The sequence below is a fragment of the Bos indicus genome, chromosome 7 (genome assembly GCF_029378745.1).
Source record: "Bos indicus isolate NIAB-ARS_2022 breed Sahiwal x Tharparkar chromosome 7, NIAB-ARS_B.indTharparkar_mat_pri_1.0, whole genome shotgun sequence".
NCBI lineage: Eukaryota > Metazoa > Chordata > Mammalia > Artiodactyla > Bovidae > Bos > Bos indicus.
Genome location: NC_091766.1, coordinates 14,181,225 through 14,198,067, shown reverse-complemented (window position 1 = coordinate 14,198,067; position 16,843 = coordinate 14,181,225). Strand labels below are relative to the sequence as shown.

Here is a 16,843-nt window from a genome sequence, read left to right as displayed (position 1 = left end):
AGCAAGAGGAAAAGGGGGCAACAGAGGATGAGATGGGTGGACATGAGTTTGAGCAAACTCCAGGAGACAGTGGAGGACAGAGAAGCCTGGCGTGCTGTGGTCCATGGGGTCGCCAAGAGTTGGACACAACTGAGCGACTGAACAACAAAATATGGGCAGGAGAAATAACCCCCCATCCCTTGACCCTAGCCTGGGTCACATGTCATCCGCCTGTGTCCAAGGTCGCCTGCTGATCCCAACTTCCCCTATGATGGATGTGACTGGCTTCACGGGGGAAGCTCTGCAGACCAGCCAGTGGCAGTACCCACGTCACCATGAACTGAAGTGACCACACTGCCCCTAAGGTAGTTTGAGCAGGGAGGTGCCAGACCAGTGGCGTAGACTATATTCTCATCATCCTGAGGGCTTGGGATCCAGGGCCTGGATTCTGGGCAGGAGCGGGTGGGTGGGAGTGTGGAGCAGGTGACAGAAGCCACAGCTTCTGAATTATGGATGCTGAGAGGGCTCCAGGGCATGTTTATCTAAGAGCAACTTTATGTGTTTGGGATTTGGGTGCTGCTAGACAAAGGAAGAGGGAGGTCCATGGAGGCAGGTGGGGACCGCCAGGACAGACACACACCTAAGGACAACAGGGGGCACATGTTCCATCCCTGGTCAGGAAACTAAGACCCCATAAGTCAGGTGGCAAGGCAAAAAAAAAAAAAAATTCCCTACCAGCCCCTACCCAGGAAAATGCACCCCTACCCTCTCCCTTCCCCAACAGTATCTTAGATGCCTGGGAGCTCAGGGAGACTTTCCTTGGGTGTTTGGTGTTAAGAAAGGGGCACAGGCCCACTTCTCAGGTGGTACTTTGGAGGAGGACCCTGCAAACCTTTCTGCCCCCAAGTACTCATTTCCAATCCTTCCCAGAGGCTCCACTGGACCAGGAGCGGGGGGCGATGTCTCCCCCAGCCCCAGAGAACGACAGTGGGGCCTCTGCCTGCTTCGTGGCCCCCACAGACGGTGGTAGAAGGGTCTGTCTGGAGGGGCAGCCAAGCAGCCAGAGCTGAGAGGAGGCTCATTAAACCTTCCTAATGACAAGTGTGCTAGCAGGCAGAAAGCAACTGCTCCAGAAACTGGCCAGACGGGAGTCGGCCCAGGTGACTATTTATGAGCAACTCAGGCCTGTGGTAAGAGACTCAGCCCTGGGGGTAGGGGGTGCTCTTCCTCGGCGTCAGGCCAGGCAGGGCTTATTTTATTGGATTCCCAATCCCTGCTAGCCCATCACTCCCAAGATCCAGGCTGGTCCCCATTAAGGGTGTGTGTGGGGTGCAGAATGGACATAACCCCTTTTCCAACACGCCCATGAACCCCCTGACTGACCTCTGAGCCTCCTGCCTGGCCTGGATCCAGGGGCATCTGTGAGGAGTCATGCAGAACAGGTGGGCCACGCCCCTGGCCTCCACCTGAAGAGTCCTGCCCCCTCCCACATCTGCTGCAGGGATTCCTTCTGCTCAATGACCCTCCCCTTACCATGTTCCAGCACAGAACTCCCCCCACCTGCCACCAGAAGGCTGGGCAGGACCCCTGCTCTCAGAGACATCTGGCAGTGCCCCTGCTCCCTGGCCCCTGTTGCCATGGTATTAGCATCTGCAGAGGTGCCTGGGTCCTGGCAGAATGCTTATGGTGACAGGGAAGTGGGCATCAGAGTGTTGGGAGTATTTTGTTCCAACTGAAGCGGGCTGTGTGTGTTCAGCGGGGGGCGGGGGGGGGGGGGGGGGCTGGCGCCAAGAGCACGAAGGGTGAATGGGGGCTTCACTCTGGTTCCGAGGATTCTCCTGCTCCACCTGACCTGCTGAACCCAGAGCTGTGTGGTCAGGGCCCTTGCATTCTGGAACATTCCTGAACACCCAAGTTTGAGGACCTTGTTGTTCCACTTCCCTGAGAGTCTGCTGCTGCTATGAAGCACCCCTGAGGGAAAGGAGTGGCTTCCCAGGGAGGGAACATGGCCTGGACACCTGACGCCAGAGGTGGCGGGAGATGATCGCTGCCCCGGGGATGGGAAATGAAATGCCAGACAGCAGAGCAGTGGTTCCAGGTTTAATCAAGGGTGGGGAAGGCGCTGCATGGCTGCTTAGAGAGGCCCCACAGCAGCCAGCAGCCTGGGCCCCACACGGAGCGTCTGCTTTTTACAACTGAACAGAGGAACACGGCCTAACCAGCAACAACTCAAGGCCCACCTGCCCCCATCCTGGACCTGGGGCGGCACAGGGGCAGCTCAGCTAACTAGGCCTTTTCTTTGGGACAGGTCACTCCCAACCCTGGCCCTGGGAGCCCAGGGAGCCTCTCCACCCTGTGCCCTTCTGAAGTCGATTCCTAAAGGGGAGGGGGGTCTAGCAGGGATAGCCCCAATGGGAGCGGACAGGGAGCACCCGGTGGTGAAGGGCCCCCTCCCAGCCATTCTGGGATCAATAAATACTGTGTGACAGGAGAAGGGAGGGGTCCCCACTGGTTGGCCGGCAGCAGGGAGCAGAGTCTGCGGGCCCAGCCACCCCATCCCACCCGTCTGCCCCCGGGGGGCCAGGCCTGGGCCATCCACACCCCTCACTCCGTGCGAAGGATGATGTGGATGCCCGAATCCGTGAACACGGGCCCGCTCATCTCCCCTGTCCGCAGAGCGAAGGAGGCGTCTTCAAATGGCTTCTGCATCTGACCTGGGGGAGGAAGCAGGAGAGATGGTGGGTGGGGTCCAGACCTGCAGGCGGTCCTGGGCAGACGGGGCTCCCACTGCGCCCCCAGGGCCCTCATTCGGACTCATCCGTCATGCACTTTACGGCCCTGTCATGGTGCCTGAGCTGGGCGCAGCTGGGGGTAGCAAGGCTATTAGGGAGGCCCCGGGAAGCCTGAGGACAGCATGACGAATGAGGGCAGAGTGGCTGTCTCCACTGTGCACCGAGAGAGGAGTTTTAATGATGAACTGGTCTCCCTGGGCCCGGTTCCTGGGCCCTGCCACACTGTCTCGCCTGCCTCCTTGGGTTGCCCACAGCCCCTTGCTGGCTCCCCAACACCCCTCAGCCTATTCTGGGCCCTTCCTTGATGCTCTAGAGACCCCAGGATGGAGGGGGGAGGAGGCGGCAGCCTGGTTCCCTCTGTTCCTCCCTTCCCACAGCCCCAGGTTGAGAGGCCTGAACTTGGCGGGGTTGCTGATCTTGACCCCCTCCTCCCCTCACTCTTGGTTTCTCCACCCAGGAGGGCGGGCAGAGGATTCTGGGGCACGTGCTCTGGGATTCTTAGGGGCCCCAGCTTTGCACCTCAACAGAAGGAGAGGGAAATGGCAGCAAGCACCCACCTTGGTGGGCCTGTGATGGGGACAACTGAGCAGAGAGACACACAGATGGACGCCCCACCCCAAGAGAGATGCCACCACTGGGGAGAAGACTCTGCAGCCTGAGGAAGGGACTCTGCTGCCACCTGGTGGACCCTAGAGGACAGTGCGACACGGGCCATCCCTCTAGGTGGGGTGCAGGCACCAGTGGGTCAGAGGGTCTTGCTGGGGTTCAGGGGTGCCCATTCTTTGCGCACCTCTGCTGAAGGCACCCAGGTCTCCCCTGGCCTTGGCGGAGCTGCAGTCGCTGAACTGTGAGGCCAGAGATTCAAAGTCCTCCTCTCCAGACTTAATCTTCTGGATGTAGCCTGCAAGAGGGACACAAAGGGAGGCCTCCCAGTCAGGGCAGGGTGGGCAGAGGGTTCCGGGCAGGGCAGCACTTCACTCAGAAAGGAGCCTGCAACCCCTGCCAATTGAGTGTGCATGAGCATGCATGCACAACCACAGCCGGAGCCATACACACCCATGACAGGCACGCACCCCATGACCCTGTGGTCACCTCAAGAGCAGCTGGTCTCCTACCCCAGTCCTACACTGCTTTCTCTGTAACTGCCCCCTCCCTACACACACACAGGAACACATAACGAACAAGGCATGGCCTCTTTCTACCCCCACACACTGAGAGAAAGTCTACCTCCAGGTTCTGCTGGGGAGGGCAGCAGAAGACAGGACAGACGTTACAAAGGAGACTGGGGGACTTCACTGTGGTCCCGTGGTTAAGGCTCAGGGCTTCCAACAGAAGGGGCACAGGTTTGACCCCTGGTTGGGAATTAAGATCCCACAGCAGTGCAGCCAAGAAAATAAAAATCAAAAGGGACACTGGGACGCCCCAGGGCAGTGGTAGGAAAATTTTCTAGAGGCTTCTAGGACAAAGGCAGGAGGCCACAGCACTAGCCCAGCTCTGCTACAGGGGACGGCTGAGCCCTCAGAGCAAGGGCTCGGCTGTCCCGTCTGACCAAAGTGTGAGGAAGGCCAGGGCCACTTCCTGGGGTGTCATGAAGAACCCTGGAGGCGGCCTGGCTGGGACTCAGCAAGGGACAGGTGGCAGACTGCACCCCGGGGGCAGCTGACACAGCTCTTCTCCCAGCTGCCCTGACGGGGTGAGCTGGCAGCACGCCAGATTCACTCTCTGTGCAGCCCAAACTAGATACCGATTCTCCCGGCGGGGACAGGGAGACCGGGCTGATGGGAGGGAAGGAAGAGGACTGAGGGAAAGGGCTCCCAGCAGAGGGCAACACCACGGTGACACTTCCACCCATGGCTCCCGTCTGACCTAACGAGGCTGTGACACACCTGGCACCTTTCTGAGGGCCACATGGACGCTGCTGATTAATCCACTTGGTGCTCAGAGACCCACATACCCAGCCAGACCATCTGCCTGTCGCTGAGCTGGTGGGAACTTCACCTTGGCCCACGGATCTTCAGCTCCGGTCTAACCTGTCACTGTCATCCATCCATCCGTCCAGGACGCTATGACAGCACACCTATCACCCCACTCCTCCATCTCACTACAGGTCACGGCAGTAACTCGTGTCCTGGCATCTGATCTGCTTGGCTGCTTCCACAGCTGTTCCCGTGACCCCTGCCTGGCCTGTGTCCCTGTGCCTCTGAGCCTCGACCATCGGTCATTTGCCAGCCGGTCACAGGGACATGAGACACAGTGCCAGGCACTGAGAGACACCTTGACAAATGGCAGCCGCTGTCAGCATTCTGTCCTCCCTTTTGTGGGGCCCGGCCACTCGGACTGCCCTGCTTCTTTCTGACCTGTGTACCTGTCTGCACCGTGTGGTCTGCACTGGCTGTCACCGCGCTGTGCTGCCTGGTCAGACAGGCTCTCTGATGGGACACGGCCCAGCCCCCTGTGGCCTGCATGCTGCGGTGGCTTTTTTTGCGGAGGAGTGGGGGGGGGAGGCTGCACCCTGCAGCTTGTGGGATCTTAGTTCCTTGACTAGGGATCAAAGCCAGGCCCTCAGCAGTGAAAGCCCAGAATCCTATGCACTGAACCGCCAGGGAAGTTCCTGCAGTGCCTCTTGCCGTGAAAACCCAGGTGGGCTCCCAATACCCGCCGTGGCTGCCAGGTGGACCCCCTGTGCCTGACACATCCACAGCTGACTCCGATCTGAACTGGATGGCACAAGGATTCCCCTCCTCCATCTCTTCCTCTCCCTGGATTCTGGTTATGTCCTCAGTCTCACCTGAGCAACACTGAGATATGCTCCCCCCCACCTCTCCTGTCTGGACTCCAGTAAACCCAGCCAGGGAATCCTGAGTGCAGCGCCCCCCAGTGTACCTGCCCGCCTACAGGTACTTTGTGGGAGCACTGCTGCATGGGCCCAGCAGTTGGGGAGTCGGCCCCAGTCCTGAGCCTTGTTCAAGCACCCCTTGCAGCATCCTCCAGCCACTGGGGCTGGGGGCACAGCTGCAGGGATCCCTGAAACTAGGCAGCCTGGCAAGGACACACGGTGTGTGTGACGCAAGCAACAGCAGCCTAAGAACTGAATAAAAGCCAAGCTTTTCTCCCCATCATTCGTAGCACTCACATCTTCCTGTGATCAGCAGCTCTCAGAATATATTCTGCTACAGGACTTCCCTGGTGGTGCAGTGGTTAAGAACCCGCCTTGCAAAGCAGGGGGACATATGTTCAATCCTTAGTTGGGAATGAAGATCCCACATGCCTCCGAGCAACTAAGCCCACAAGCTGCAATTAAGAGAGTCTTCATGCCGCAGTGACAGATCCCGTATGACCCAACGAAGAGTCCACGTGCCTTAACTATGACCTGATGCAGCCAAATACATAAATACATTTTTGTTTAAAAAAAAAGAAAATATTCTGCTTGGATGGGACCGATTTTTTTTCTTACGTTTTGGCCACGCCCCACGGCATGTGGGATCTTAGTTCCATGACCAGGGATCAAACCTGTGTCCCCTGCATTGGAAGCATGGGGTCTTAACCACTGAACCACAGGGGAAGTCCCTGAAATGATTTTTTAAAAAGAAACAAGACTTCCTTTCTGAGCTCTCCTTTCTAAAGCTGACCTTTGGGAGTCTGGCCACAAGTCAAGGTGAAAAGCTAGGGACTTCCCTGGTGGTCCAGTGGCTAAGATTCCACGCTCCCAATGCAGGGGGCCTGGGTTCAAACCCTGGTCAGGGAACTAGATCCCACATGCTCCTGCTAAAGATCCCACATGCCTGCCTGCTGTAACTACTGAGACCCAGTGCGACTGAATAAATAAAAATACATATTAAAAAAACAGGCCCCCCAAAAGCTCTTTCTCCATCACATGCACTGAGGTAAGGCCGGGTGAGCACAAAGAAGGTGGAAATCTGCAAGCCAAGGAGAGAAGCCTCAGAAGAAACCAAACCAATCAACACTCTGATCTTAGACTTCCAGCCTCTAGAACTGTGAAAAATAAATGTCTGTGGCTAAGCCACCCAGCCTGTGGTATTCTGTTGTAGCAGCGAGTCACACCATAATGATTCCAGCGAAAGTGAGTGAACAAGTGGAGTGGTCTCTGACTCTAATGAGGTTTAGAGACAAACTAGGGAAAGGGTCTGGACAGGGAAAAAGGTGATGGAATTAAGTCTGCCTTCCTCAAGACCCAAATTTCAGGGATTACCCTGGTGGTCCAGTGACTAGGATTCTGTGCTACCAATGCAGGGAGCCAGATTCGATCCCTGGTTGCAGAAGCAGATCCCACATTCTGCAACTAAGAGTATGCATGCTGTAACTAAGGATCCCGCATGCTGCAACTAAGACCAGGAACAGCCAAGTAAGTATTAAAAAAAAAAATCCCAATTCCAGGAGGGGATGTCTAGAGACCAGAAACCCCAGCCTGAAGCCAGGAGCCTGGAAGGGAGCCACCCACCGTGAGTGGGGACACTGGGTGGAAGGCGCTCACTAACCCTCCAGACCCTGGGCACGGGGTACCGGGATGGGACTCACACTGGGGCCTCTCTGCGACCTTGGGCACGTAGGGATGGAGGAATGGGCAGTAGGCAGGGAGGGCTTCTCTGTGGCCTGGCTTCCTTACACAAGGACACAGGCAATGACAGGCAGCCGGTCCCCAGATCCCTGACAAGCCTTTGGCTGCAGCCCAAGAGCTGCAGAGGAGCGGGCCCTGAGAAAGAAGCCTCAGCAGAAAATGTGGACACACTGCTTTTCAAGGAAACTGGGGAGCACAGGTTCTAAATGGGTACAGAGGGACCCAGGCTACCAGCAGCAGACTGTGCCACTGAAAGGCTGATCTCGTCATCACCTGGAACAAGCCCATGATGAGAAGAGGCGACGGGGCAGAAAACATCCTTCTTCATGAAAGAGGCAACCAGGCCCCGATGCCCAAAGCTTGCTGACCTGGCACATGGGTGTCTGGTGACCAAGTGTACCGAAGTCTGCGCCATCTTACTGCACCCTCATAATGACCCCTGAGGGGGCCCATCTCAGGACACTAAGACCATATGCCAATGTCAGTGGAGGGTCTGCATGCGGAGCCCACCAGGCCTCCCATGCCCTGGCCCAGCGCTCCACCCATGGACCATTAGCAAGCAGGAGAGGCTGCAGTAGGCAAAGGCCTTGTCCTGACCCTGGTCCCCACCACACACACCTACACGACTGGGGTTAAGGCTCTACCATGCAGACAACATGACACTGAGCCCACTGCTCTGCTAAGCGTTCAGTGGTTGGCTGGCCCCTGGATCTTCAGACCACCCTGTGACCATTCTACAGATGAGGCCAACTGAAGCTCCGAGAATGAAGATACTTGCTTGAAGCTACACAGCTGGCTTCCCTGGTGGCTCAGTTGGTAAAGAATCTGCCTGCAATGCAGGAGACCCCGGTTCAATTCCTGGGTCGGGAAGATCTGCTGGAGAAAGGATAGGCTGCCCATTTCAGTATTCTTGGGCTTCACTGATTGCTCAGCTGGTAAAGAATCTGCCTGCAATGTGGGAAACCTGGGTTTAATCCCTGGGTTGGGAAGATCCCCTGGAGAATGGAATGGCTACCCACTCCAGTATTCTGGCCTGGAGAATTCCATGGACTGCAGTCCATGGGGTCAAAGAGTTGGGCACAACTGAGCAACTTTCACACAGCTGGCACCAAGATCCACCTACGGGCCAGTCCAGGGTGGGTCACATGACCTCTGACCTTACCTGCTCCCTGCCCCTCTAATCTATCACCCAGTCCTCCTGATTCTGCCCACTCAAGCGCTCTAGAATCTACTCCCCCTGCCTACCACCCACTCCAAGTTCAAGTCACACTGTTTCTAGCTGCAGTTCCTCCCACGGCCTCCACCAGGCCCCCTGGCACAGGGAGGCATGTTCGACCCCTGCTAACACTTCCGAGTCCGCGTGTACACTGATTTAAGGTGAGGCCCCAGGGCCCAGCTGCTTACTGGGCGCACCCACAGATACCCCTTCCCCAGACCCAAGCTGACCTCAGGACCCCAGGCTCCCACTGCAGTTGTCAGCCCCACTAGACACGTCCTTGTCCCTCAGAGATGGGACAGGTGGCACCACTCCCAGGCAGGCCCTACGGCCCAACAGCTTTTCTTCCAAGCAATGCTCAGATGTCCCCATGTCTACCTGCCCTCTCTGGCTGGGACTGTCCCCCAGGCTTCTGTCTCTGGCCTGCTCCTCTGCTCAACCCAGATCCTCTCACGGTTGCCTTGCCAAGGTTTCTTCCCCCAGCCCTCAGACTTGGTGAGACTCTCCCCAGATTGTGCCTCTTCCCGAGTCCCCTCAGCCAGTGACGACATCTCCTGCCACTCACTCTCCAAGTGCCCATCACCTTCTGTGCACTCTCACGTGGTCCAGAAGCCTCAGAACTAGGACCATTTGAGCTAAAAGCATCCAAGAGGTCACCTCTTGGTTTCTTCTGCGCATCCCACCACGTCCTCTTCCCGAGTGGCAGCCAGACCCCACTCATCATTTACTGTTCACCGCTGGCCCATCCAGCCTGGGCCTGGGCCTTCCGGCTTTCCTGGCCCGTCACCCTCCAGCCACACAGCTCTTTCAGAAAAGCCATGATTTTAGGGCCCTTCTCCCAGCGTCACGTGGCCATGTGTTTCCTGCAGCCTCTGGAAAAGGACCCAAACTTTTGGCCTCAGCCTGGGCCCTCCTCCACCTGGCTGGGACCTGCCCTGATGGGTTTCATCTCTCTTCAGTCCCCTGCAGTCTTCCCCTGAGTCCTGCCCAGAGCCCAGCCCCAGGCCTTCATTTCTGCTGCTTCCTCTGCCAGGATCCCTTCTTGCTTCCTCTGGGTTCAGGAGACCCGGATGTGGGCGCTACTGTGGGCCAGGCTTTGTGTCCGGTGTGCAGTGGGCAAAGAGACAGACCCAGCCCCTGCCCTAGGGAGCTCGGGAGGCGAGTTTTTTTTTTTTTTTCTGCTGTGCTGGATTGAAGCATGCAGGCTTCTCTAGTTGTGGCACACAGATTAAGTTGCCCCAAGGCATACAGGACCTAAGTTGCCTGACCAGGGTTGGAACCCGTCTCTCCTGCACTAGAAGGCGAATTCTTAACCACCGGACCATCAAGTAAGTTCAAGGAAGTAAGCTCTTTAAATCTGCCTTCAAGATTCTGTGCAAAAACTTGGCTCCACTCTACAAGGCTGAGAGGTGGGTGGCTGACAGGCGCCACTTATCATGTTGGGAACTTTATGGGGTGAACAGGTGTGGGTGTAGGTGTGTGTCAGTAATATCCCACAGGCCAGTTATGTGGCCCAAAACAGCAGCCAATATGGACTAACCGTGCCAGGCCTGTGCTAATAACCACCATCTTAATGGCCAAGAGCAATTACACAACATTTACTAGATGACAAGGGCTGTTATTCGTGCTTTACTGCACTAGAGCTTCCCTGGTGGCTAGAAGATAAAGAATCTGCCTGCAGTGCACGAGACCTAGGTTCGATCCCTGGGTCAGGAAGATCCCCTGGAGAAGGAAATGGCAACCCACTCCAGTATTATTGCCTGGAGAAATCCATGGACAGAAGAGCCTGGTGGGCTACAGACCATGGGGTCACAAAGAGTCGGAAACGACTGAGCGACTAACAATTTTTTTTCTTCACCCTATGTGGTGGGTCCTATTATCTTAACATTAACTTTGTAAGTTAAAAGACTGAGGCTGAGATGTTAAGTAGCTTGCTCAAGGTCACACAGCCAGGACCTGGCAGAACTGGATGGGCACTCAGGCTGTTTGGGCAGGGGTGAGACACTGGTTCTGTGGGGTTGGAAAGCCTGGGAGGTGTCTGGGATCTCTGGTGAGAGAGGCTGAGTGGATGATGAAACCACACTTGTGATCCAGACCAGCACTGGCTGACAGAACTTCCTGCAAGGATGGAAATATTCTCCAGTTGTGCTGTCCACAGCCTATAACCAAGTGGGACTACTGAACAGTGTAGCTGGTGTGACTGAGGAACCAATCTTTAATATGACTTAAATTGAACTAATTTACATGAAAATAACCACATGTAGATAGAAGCGGCCACACTAGATAGCTCTAGACCAGGATGCTGAGGACTACAGCCCTGGGGTCAAATCCTGCTGTTTCTGTAAACAAAGTTTTATTGACACATGGCCACGCCTATTTGTTTACACATCACCTGCGGAAGAATCCCAGGGATGGGGAAGCCTGGTGGGCTGCTGTCTGTGGGGTTGCACAGAGTCGGACAGGACTGAAGTGACTTAGCAGCAGCAGCAGCGGCTGCTATGGAGTTGCCAAGCAGAGCTGACAGAGACTGTATGGCCCACACAACCTAAACTATTTACCATCTGGCCTTTTAAGAAAAAGTCTGCCTACCAACTGCTGCTCTAGACTGTGGAGGAAACACAGAACTGAGCGACAAACAGCCTGCTCAGAGCCGAATTAATTCACTGACTCTGTCGGCTAGTTCTAACACTGCTGCCTTTCCAACCTCCCTCTTGATCCATCCAAATACGTGTCCCAGGACCCTGCTTGATGACACTACTCTCCAGGATAGCTCCCACTGAACGACGACCCACAAAGTGACAACTGTGTGCCACCCATTACACCATTTCATCTCACTGAGCTTTCACAATGGCCCACGAAGGCAAGGAGATGACGATGTCCATTTGACAGAGGTGAAAACTGAGTCTCAAGGAAGTGACATGAATCTCTCAAGGTCAAGGAGCTCCTAGGGGCATAGTGACCATGTGAACCCAGGTCTGCCAGCCCCAAGGCTGCGTCCTCTCCACCAACCCTGGCCCACTCTCAAAGACGAGCTAGGGAGGAAAATGAAAGGCAGCCATGGAAGCCAGGCTCACGCCACCAAAAGGCACTTACAGGTTGGCCAAGGCCACAGCTGACAGCTAAGCTGGCTGGGGTGGAGGATCTCATGTGATTTCTGTAAAGCTTGCGCTGCCCTTGGGGAGAGGGACTGCCCCCTTCCCCCAAGCCTGGTCTCCAACCCCTGCTCACCATTGATCAGCTCCAGGGCCTCTTCCTTGGTTCGGGTGATCTTCTCCTGCCGCCAGGATGAGGGCCGCCGTGACTGGCTGTGCTTGACCAGCAGGTGTGAGCAGCGGACCCTGGTGGGCTCCCCCTGTCCGTTTTTGCCGCTGCCACTGCTGTTGCCACTTGGCCGCTCCCACTGGCTGGCATTAGTGATGTGATTGAAGTAGTACACCCGGCCTAGAAGGGCGGGGGGCACAGAATTTAGCTGGGACCTGCTCAGAGGATACCACCATCAAGCCATGATACGGAACTGGCCAACAAGATGCCTTCACTCAGCCAGCCCACTGCTGTCCACCAGTGTCATCGGGACTTAGGGAGCTAACCCTCTAGGGGGGGCAGACAGGCAATAAACAAGCAAGCAAGACCATATAACAACTGCACTCAGAAGCCAGACTCCCTGTTCAAATCTGCCACTCACTCCCTGTATGATCTCCCTTCTCCGGGCCTCAGTTTTCTCACTTGTAAAATGGAAATAACAACAGTACTTGCCTGAATGGTTTTTGGAAGGACTGTATGGGTTCACATCTGTAATGAGTTTAGGATAGCACTTGACATATATTAACACATTATCGATTGGGGAATTTTGCAGAAACTAACGCCTGTGGCTGGTGATTTGTTATGTAAGTGAATGTTGAGTAACATTTGGGTAACTAAAGACATACTAATGCATCTCTGGTCAAAACGTGGGCTTCCCAGGTGGTGCAGAGGTAAAGAATCTGCCTGCCAATGCAGGAAGCAAAACAATCTTGGGTTCGATCCCTGGGTAGGAAGATACTGTGGAAGAGAAAATGGCAACTCACTCCAGTATTCTTGCCTGGGAAATTCCATGGACAGAGGAGCCTGGTGAGCTACAGTCCATGGGGTCACAAAGAGTAGGACACGACTTGAGCATGCACATGTTACTGTGAGGCGTCTGGTCAATAAGAGTGCAACAGCTACTAGTACCTCCAAAACAAAGCAATGGGTGTTTATTCTGCTGCATAAACTGTACCCATGTGTGTCAGACACAAAAGCTTTGTCCTTTTCCCCTACCCAGTTACAGAACTGGGGTCCAGCATTATTGGGGTCAGATGTTATCCAGAGACTAAAGAGCATGGAGTGAGGGCTGCCAACAAGAAGCTTGAAGTAGGACCCAGCAGAGATAGGGTGTCATTCCTGGAGCAGAGTCTGCTGGGCTTACACGGAGGACTTGTGCCGAACACCGTGAAGGGCTGGATGGCACCCTCAGGGAACACTGTTAGGACTGAACTGGGTAGAAATGGTTGGAGTGGGAGCCCCAAATCGGGCAGAGCATAGGCTTTACACTGTAGGTCGCATCCACAGGTCAAGGCTGCAGGGTGGGGTGGGGGTTGGTGAGAGCTGAGCCACTGACTGCCTCAAAAACCTTGGCAATGGGTTCCATCTCCCTGAACCTCAGTTTTCTCATCTGAAAAGTGGGGGTAAGAGAATAAGGACATCAAACCTCCAGGGGGTTAATGTGGAGAGTGGATGGTGCTGTATGCAAAGTGCTCCTGATGTTCAAAAACTCAAATTATTACTGCGACTATGACTGCTAGGCTCTATGGAGAAAGAAGTGTGAAATGCTGGAACCTGCATCTTAGTAGTTTGCAGCAAGAAGGGTAGGGGGCTCTGGAGTCAGAATGACTGGGTCCGAACCCAGCCCCCACCCCCTGAAATCAATGACCTTGGGCGGGTTCCTGGCGTTTTCTGGCCTTGAGTTTCCTGATCTGCAAAACGGGGGTAACAATTACCTCTCTCCCAAAATTATGGCCATTTAGAGAAAGCACACACCCAAAATGCTTGTAACTATGCTTGGTCCTGAGATAAACGTTCCCTATTCTTGACATTATTATTGGGGGAAAGCCTTAAGTCGGGTTCCGGAGCACAAGGGCAGTTCTCAGGCAAATACCACCGGCCGGATATCGCAAACTAAGAATATGGTGTGGATGGCAGCGAGCGTTATTAGCAGAAGGAGGTTGTGGATCCGAGGCCGAACAATACCCTAGGGCCCCGCCCTGAGCATGATGTTGGGGCGTCCTCCCCAAGGGGTCCCCCCTGGGACCAGCGGGTTGCACAGACCTTCCCTCAGGACTTCTGGTGCATTAGGCCGAACGAAAGTGTCAATCAGATCGGCAGGGCCAGGGCCATCGCCTGAGGGAGTGCCGCGGGATCACCATCCCCCCGCCACCCTGGGAGCACCCTGGGACTCCCCGGCCACGCCCCTTGCCTCAGTTTCCTCGGGATTCCCCTCTCCTCAGGCTCGCAGCCCTCACAGGGTGGGCCAGGGCCGTTACCCGGGGACGACGCGGAGGAGCCAGGACCCCACGGGAACCGAGCGGCGGTGCCGCGCTCGAGGGGCAAGCTCGAGCCCTGCTTCTGCGGGCCCTCGCGGCCCCGTCCCAGCCCCGACCCCCGCGGCACCTGAGCTGCGGCTCATACGCTTCTCCCAGCCGGGCGGCAGCTTCTCCTCGTCCGCCATCTTCCCTCCTGCCGCAGAGGCCGCTCCGCCTCCGCCGCACCGCCTCTGCCGCCCGCGTCCGCCCACCGCTGCTGCCGATTGGCTGAGCCCGCCCCGCAAGGGGTCCTGGCGACAGCACTCATTGGGCACCCTAACTGTCCGGACTGACTCTCTGGCTTCCTATTGAGCAGAAGCGGGGGTGGGCGGAGCCTCCCATTTTTTAATCTGGGCCCCGCCCCTGGTCGGCCTCACCCAGGTCCCGCCCCCTTCCTTTCCTCGGCCGCTAATTGGTGGGAAAGTGACGCGAACACGCCTTATCAACGCCCTCTGCTGAGCTTCCAAAAGTTCCGACCCCTCCTTTGCGTCCTACGCCGCAGAGCCCATCCGATTGGCTACTACTGCAGCAATTCCCGCCTTCCTAAACCATAGCCCGCGGGCTGTAGCCTCCCATGCGGAAGTGTCTGGCTTGTGTGGAGGTAACCGCAGCGAAGGAAGTTCTTGAAAAAAGGCGGTGCTGCCTTTGCTGTTGCCATAGCAACGCAGTTACCTTGGTGATGAACGGCTAAGAATCCAGAAGCCTATATTTGGCTCCTCCGTTCTCCCTCGTCACACCTGTTTCCCCCAGATGTCCAAAGCTAGCCCACCTCCTTTTAATTTTTTGTGCAAGACTCTTTCCCTATTTTACTGACCCAAATACCTTCCATTTCCTTTGAAATCTACTTTACTTCACTAATTCCCTCCCAGTTTGGCTTCTGCCTCTGTCCTGGGTGACTCGTGGGTGTTGGCATTGCCATTCAGATGAGGACACGGTGGCTTTGTGGGTGGAAATTTGTGGGTGGAAGCGCGGGTGGGAGTGGGAGGTGGGAGGATAATGAGCTCAGTTTGAATCAACTTACTTTTTAAATTTATTTTTCATTGAAATATCAGTTGAATAAGTCAATTTAAAACGAAGGCTGTGGCACTAAAGGGACATTGAAGAGGTGGTTGGAGACCTAGGGCTGTAGATTTACGTGGGGATCGGGACACCAAAACGGAAGAGTTCAACTAAAGTTCATCTATAGAAGGAGGAGAGTGAAAAAGCTAGTTTAAAATGCAATATTAAAAACACTAGGATCATGGCATCTGGCCCCATCACTTTATGGCAAATAGATAAGGGGAAAGTGGAAACAGTGACAGATTTTATTTTCTAGGGCTCCAAAATCACTGTGGATGGTGACTGTAGTGATGAAATTAAAAGACACTTGCTCCTTGAAAGGAAAGCTATGACAAACCTAGACAGGGTATTAAAAAGCAGAGACATCACTAAGCCGACAAAGGTCTGTATAGTCAAAGCTACAGTTTCTCCAGTAGTCATGTATGGATGTTGAAAGTTGGACAATAAGGAAGGCTGAGCGCCAAAGAACTGATGCTTTTGAATTGTGGTTCTGGGGAAGACTCGAGAGTGCCTTGGACTGCAAGGAGATCCAACCAGTCCATCCTAAAGGAAATCAGTCCTGAATATTCATTGGAAGGACGGATGCTGAAGCTGAAGTTCCACCTGATGCCATCACTTTGACCACCTGATGTGAAGAGCCAACTCATTGGGAAAGACCCTGATGGTGGGAAAGATTGAGGGCAGAAGAAGAAGGTGACAGAGGATGAGAGGGTGGGATGGCATCACCGACTCCATGGACATGAGTTTGAGCAAACTGCAGGAGATGGTGAAGGACAGGGAAGCCTGGTGTGCTGCAGTCCATGGGATTGCAAAGAGTCGGACATGACTTAACAACTGAACAACATAGCATACAACCTTATGTAACTGTTAAAAAGAATGAGGCGCAGTGACATGAAACACAGGGAAACATGTCTAGGACAAATTACAGAAGCAGGATGCAGCTGAAAGTTAAAAGCACCCAGGAACCAGATTGCTTTGAGTTCAAAGTCTGGCTCTGCCACTTGCTGTGACCTTAACAAATTACTTAACCTCTGTACTTCAGCTTCTCCATCTGCAAAATGAGGGTAAGAAAAAAACATGTCTCATGAATATCCTTGAAGTAAAGATTAAATGAGTTCATCTATAGAAAGCATTCAAAAACAGTGTCTGGTCCATAGCAAGGGTAGGTATTGCTGGGTGAAAAAAAAAAAAAAAGCAAAACATAGTACAGCATAGCAATTATAGTATGTATGAAAGCATAATAAGGGACTTCTCTGGTGGTCCAGTGGCTAAGACTTTGTACTCCCTAAGTAGGAGGCCTAGGTTCAATCCCTGGTCAGGGAACTAGATCCTACATACCGCAACAAAGACCCAGTGCAGCCAAATAAATATATATTAAAAAAAAGAAAGCATAATAAAACCAAAAAGATCAAGAAAAATTAACTTTTTATATTATTAGAGCAAGGAAATCCAACCAGTCCATTCTGAAGGAGATCAGCCCTGCGATTTCTTTGGAAGGAATGATGCTAAAGCTGAAACTCCAGTACTTTGGCCACCTCATGCGAAGAGTTGACTCACTGGAAAAGACTCTGATGCTGGGAGGGATTGGGGGCAGGAGAAGAAGGGGACGACAGAGGATGAGATG

General features: G+C 54.5%; 1 protein-coding gene across 1 annotated transcript; it reads right to left on the bottom strand.

Annotated features, from left to right (window-relative positions):
* Positions 1-2,066: 2,066 nt before the first annotated feature.
* On the bottom strand, positions 2,067-14,390 carry PIN1 (peptidylprolyl cis/trans isomerase, NIMA-interacting 1). Its single transcript, XM_019964117.2, has 4 exons — positions 14,249-14,390; positions 11,792-12,004; positions 3,562-3,672; positions 2,067-2,693 (listed from the first exon to the last, which is right to left on the bottom strand). The coding sequence occupies exons 1-4, from the start codon at positions 14,304-14,306 to the stop codon at positions 2,584-2,586; spliced, it is 492 nt and encodes a 163-aa protein (XP_019819676.2). The 5' UTR covers positions 14,307-14,390; the 3' UTR covers positions 2,067-2,583.
* Positions 14,391-16,843: the final 2,453 nt, after the last annotated feature.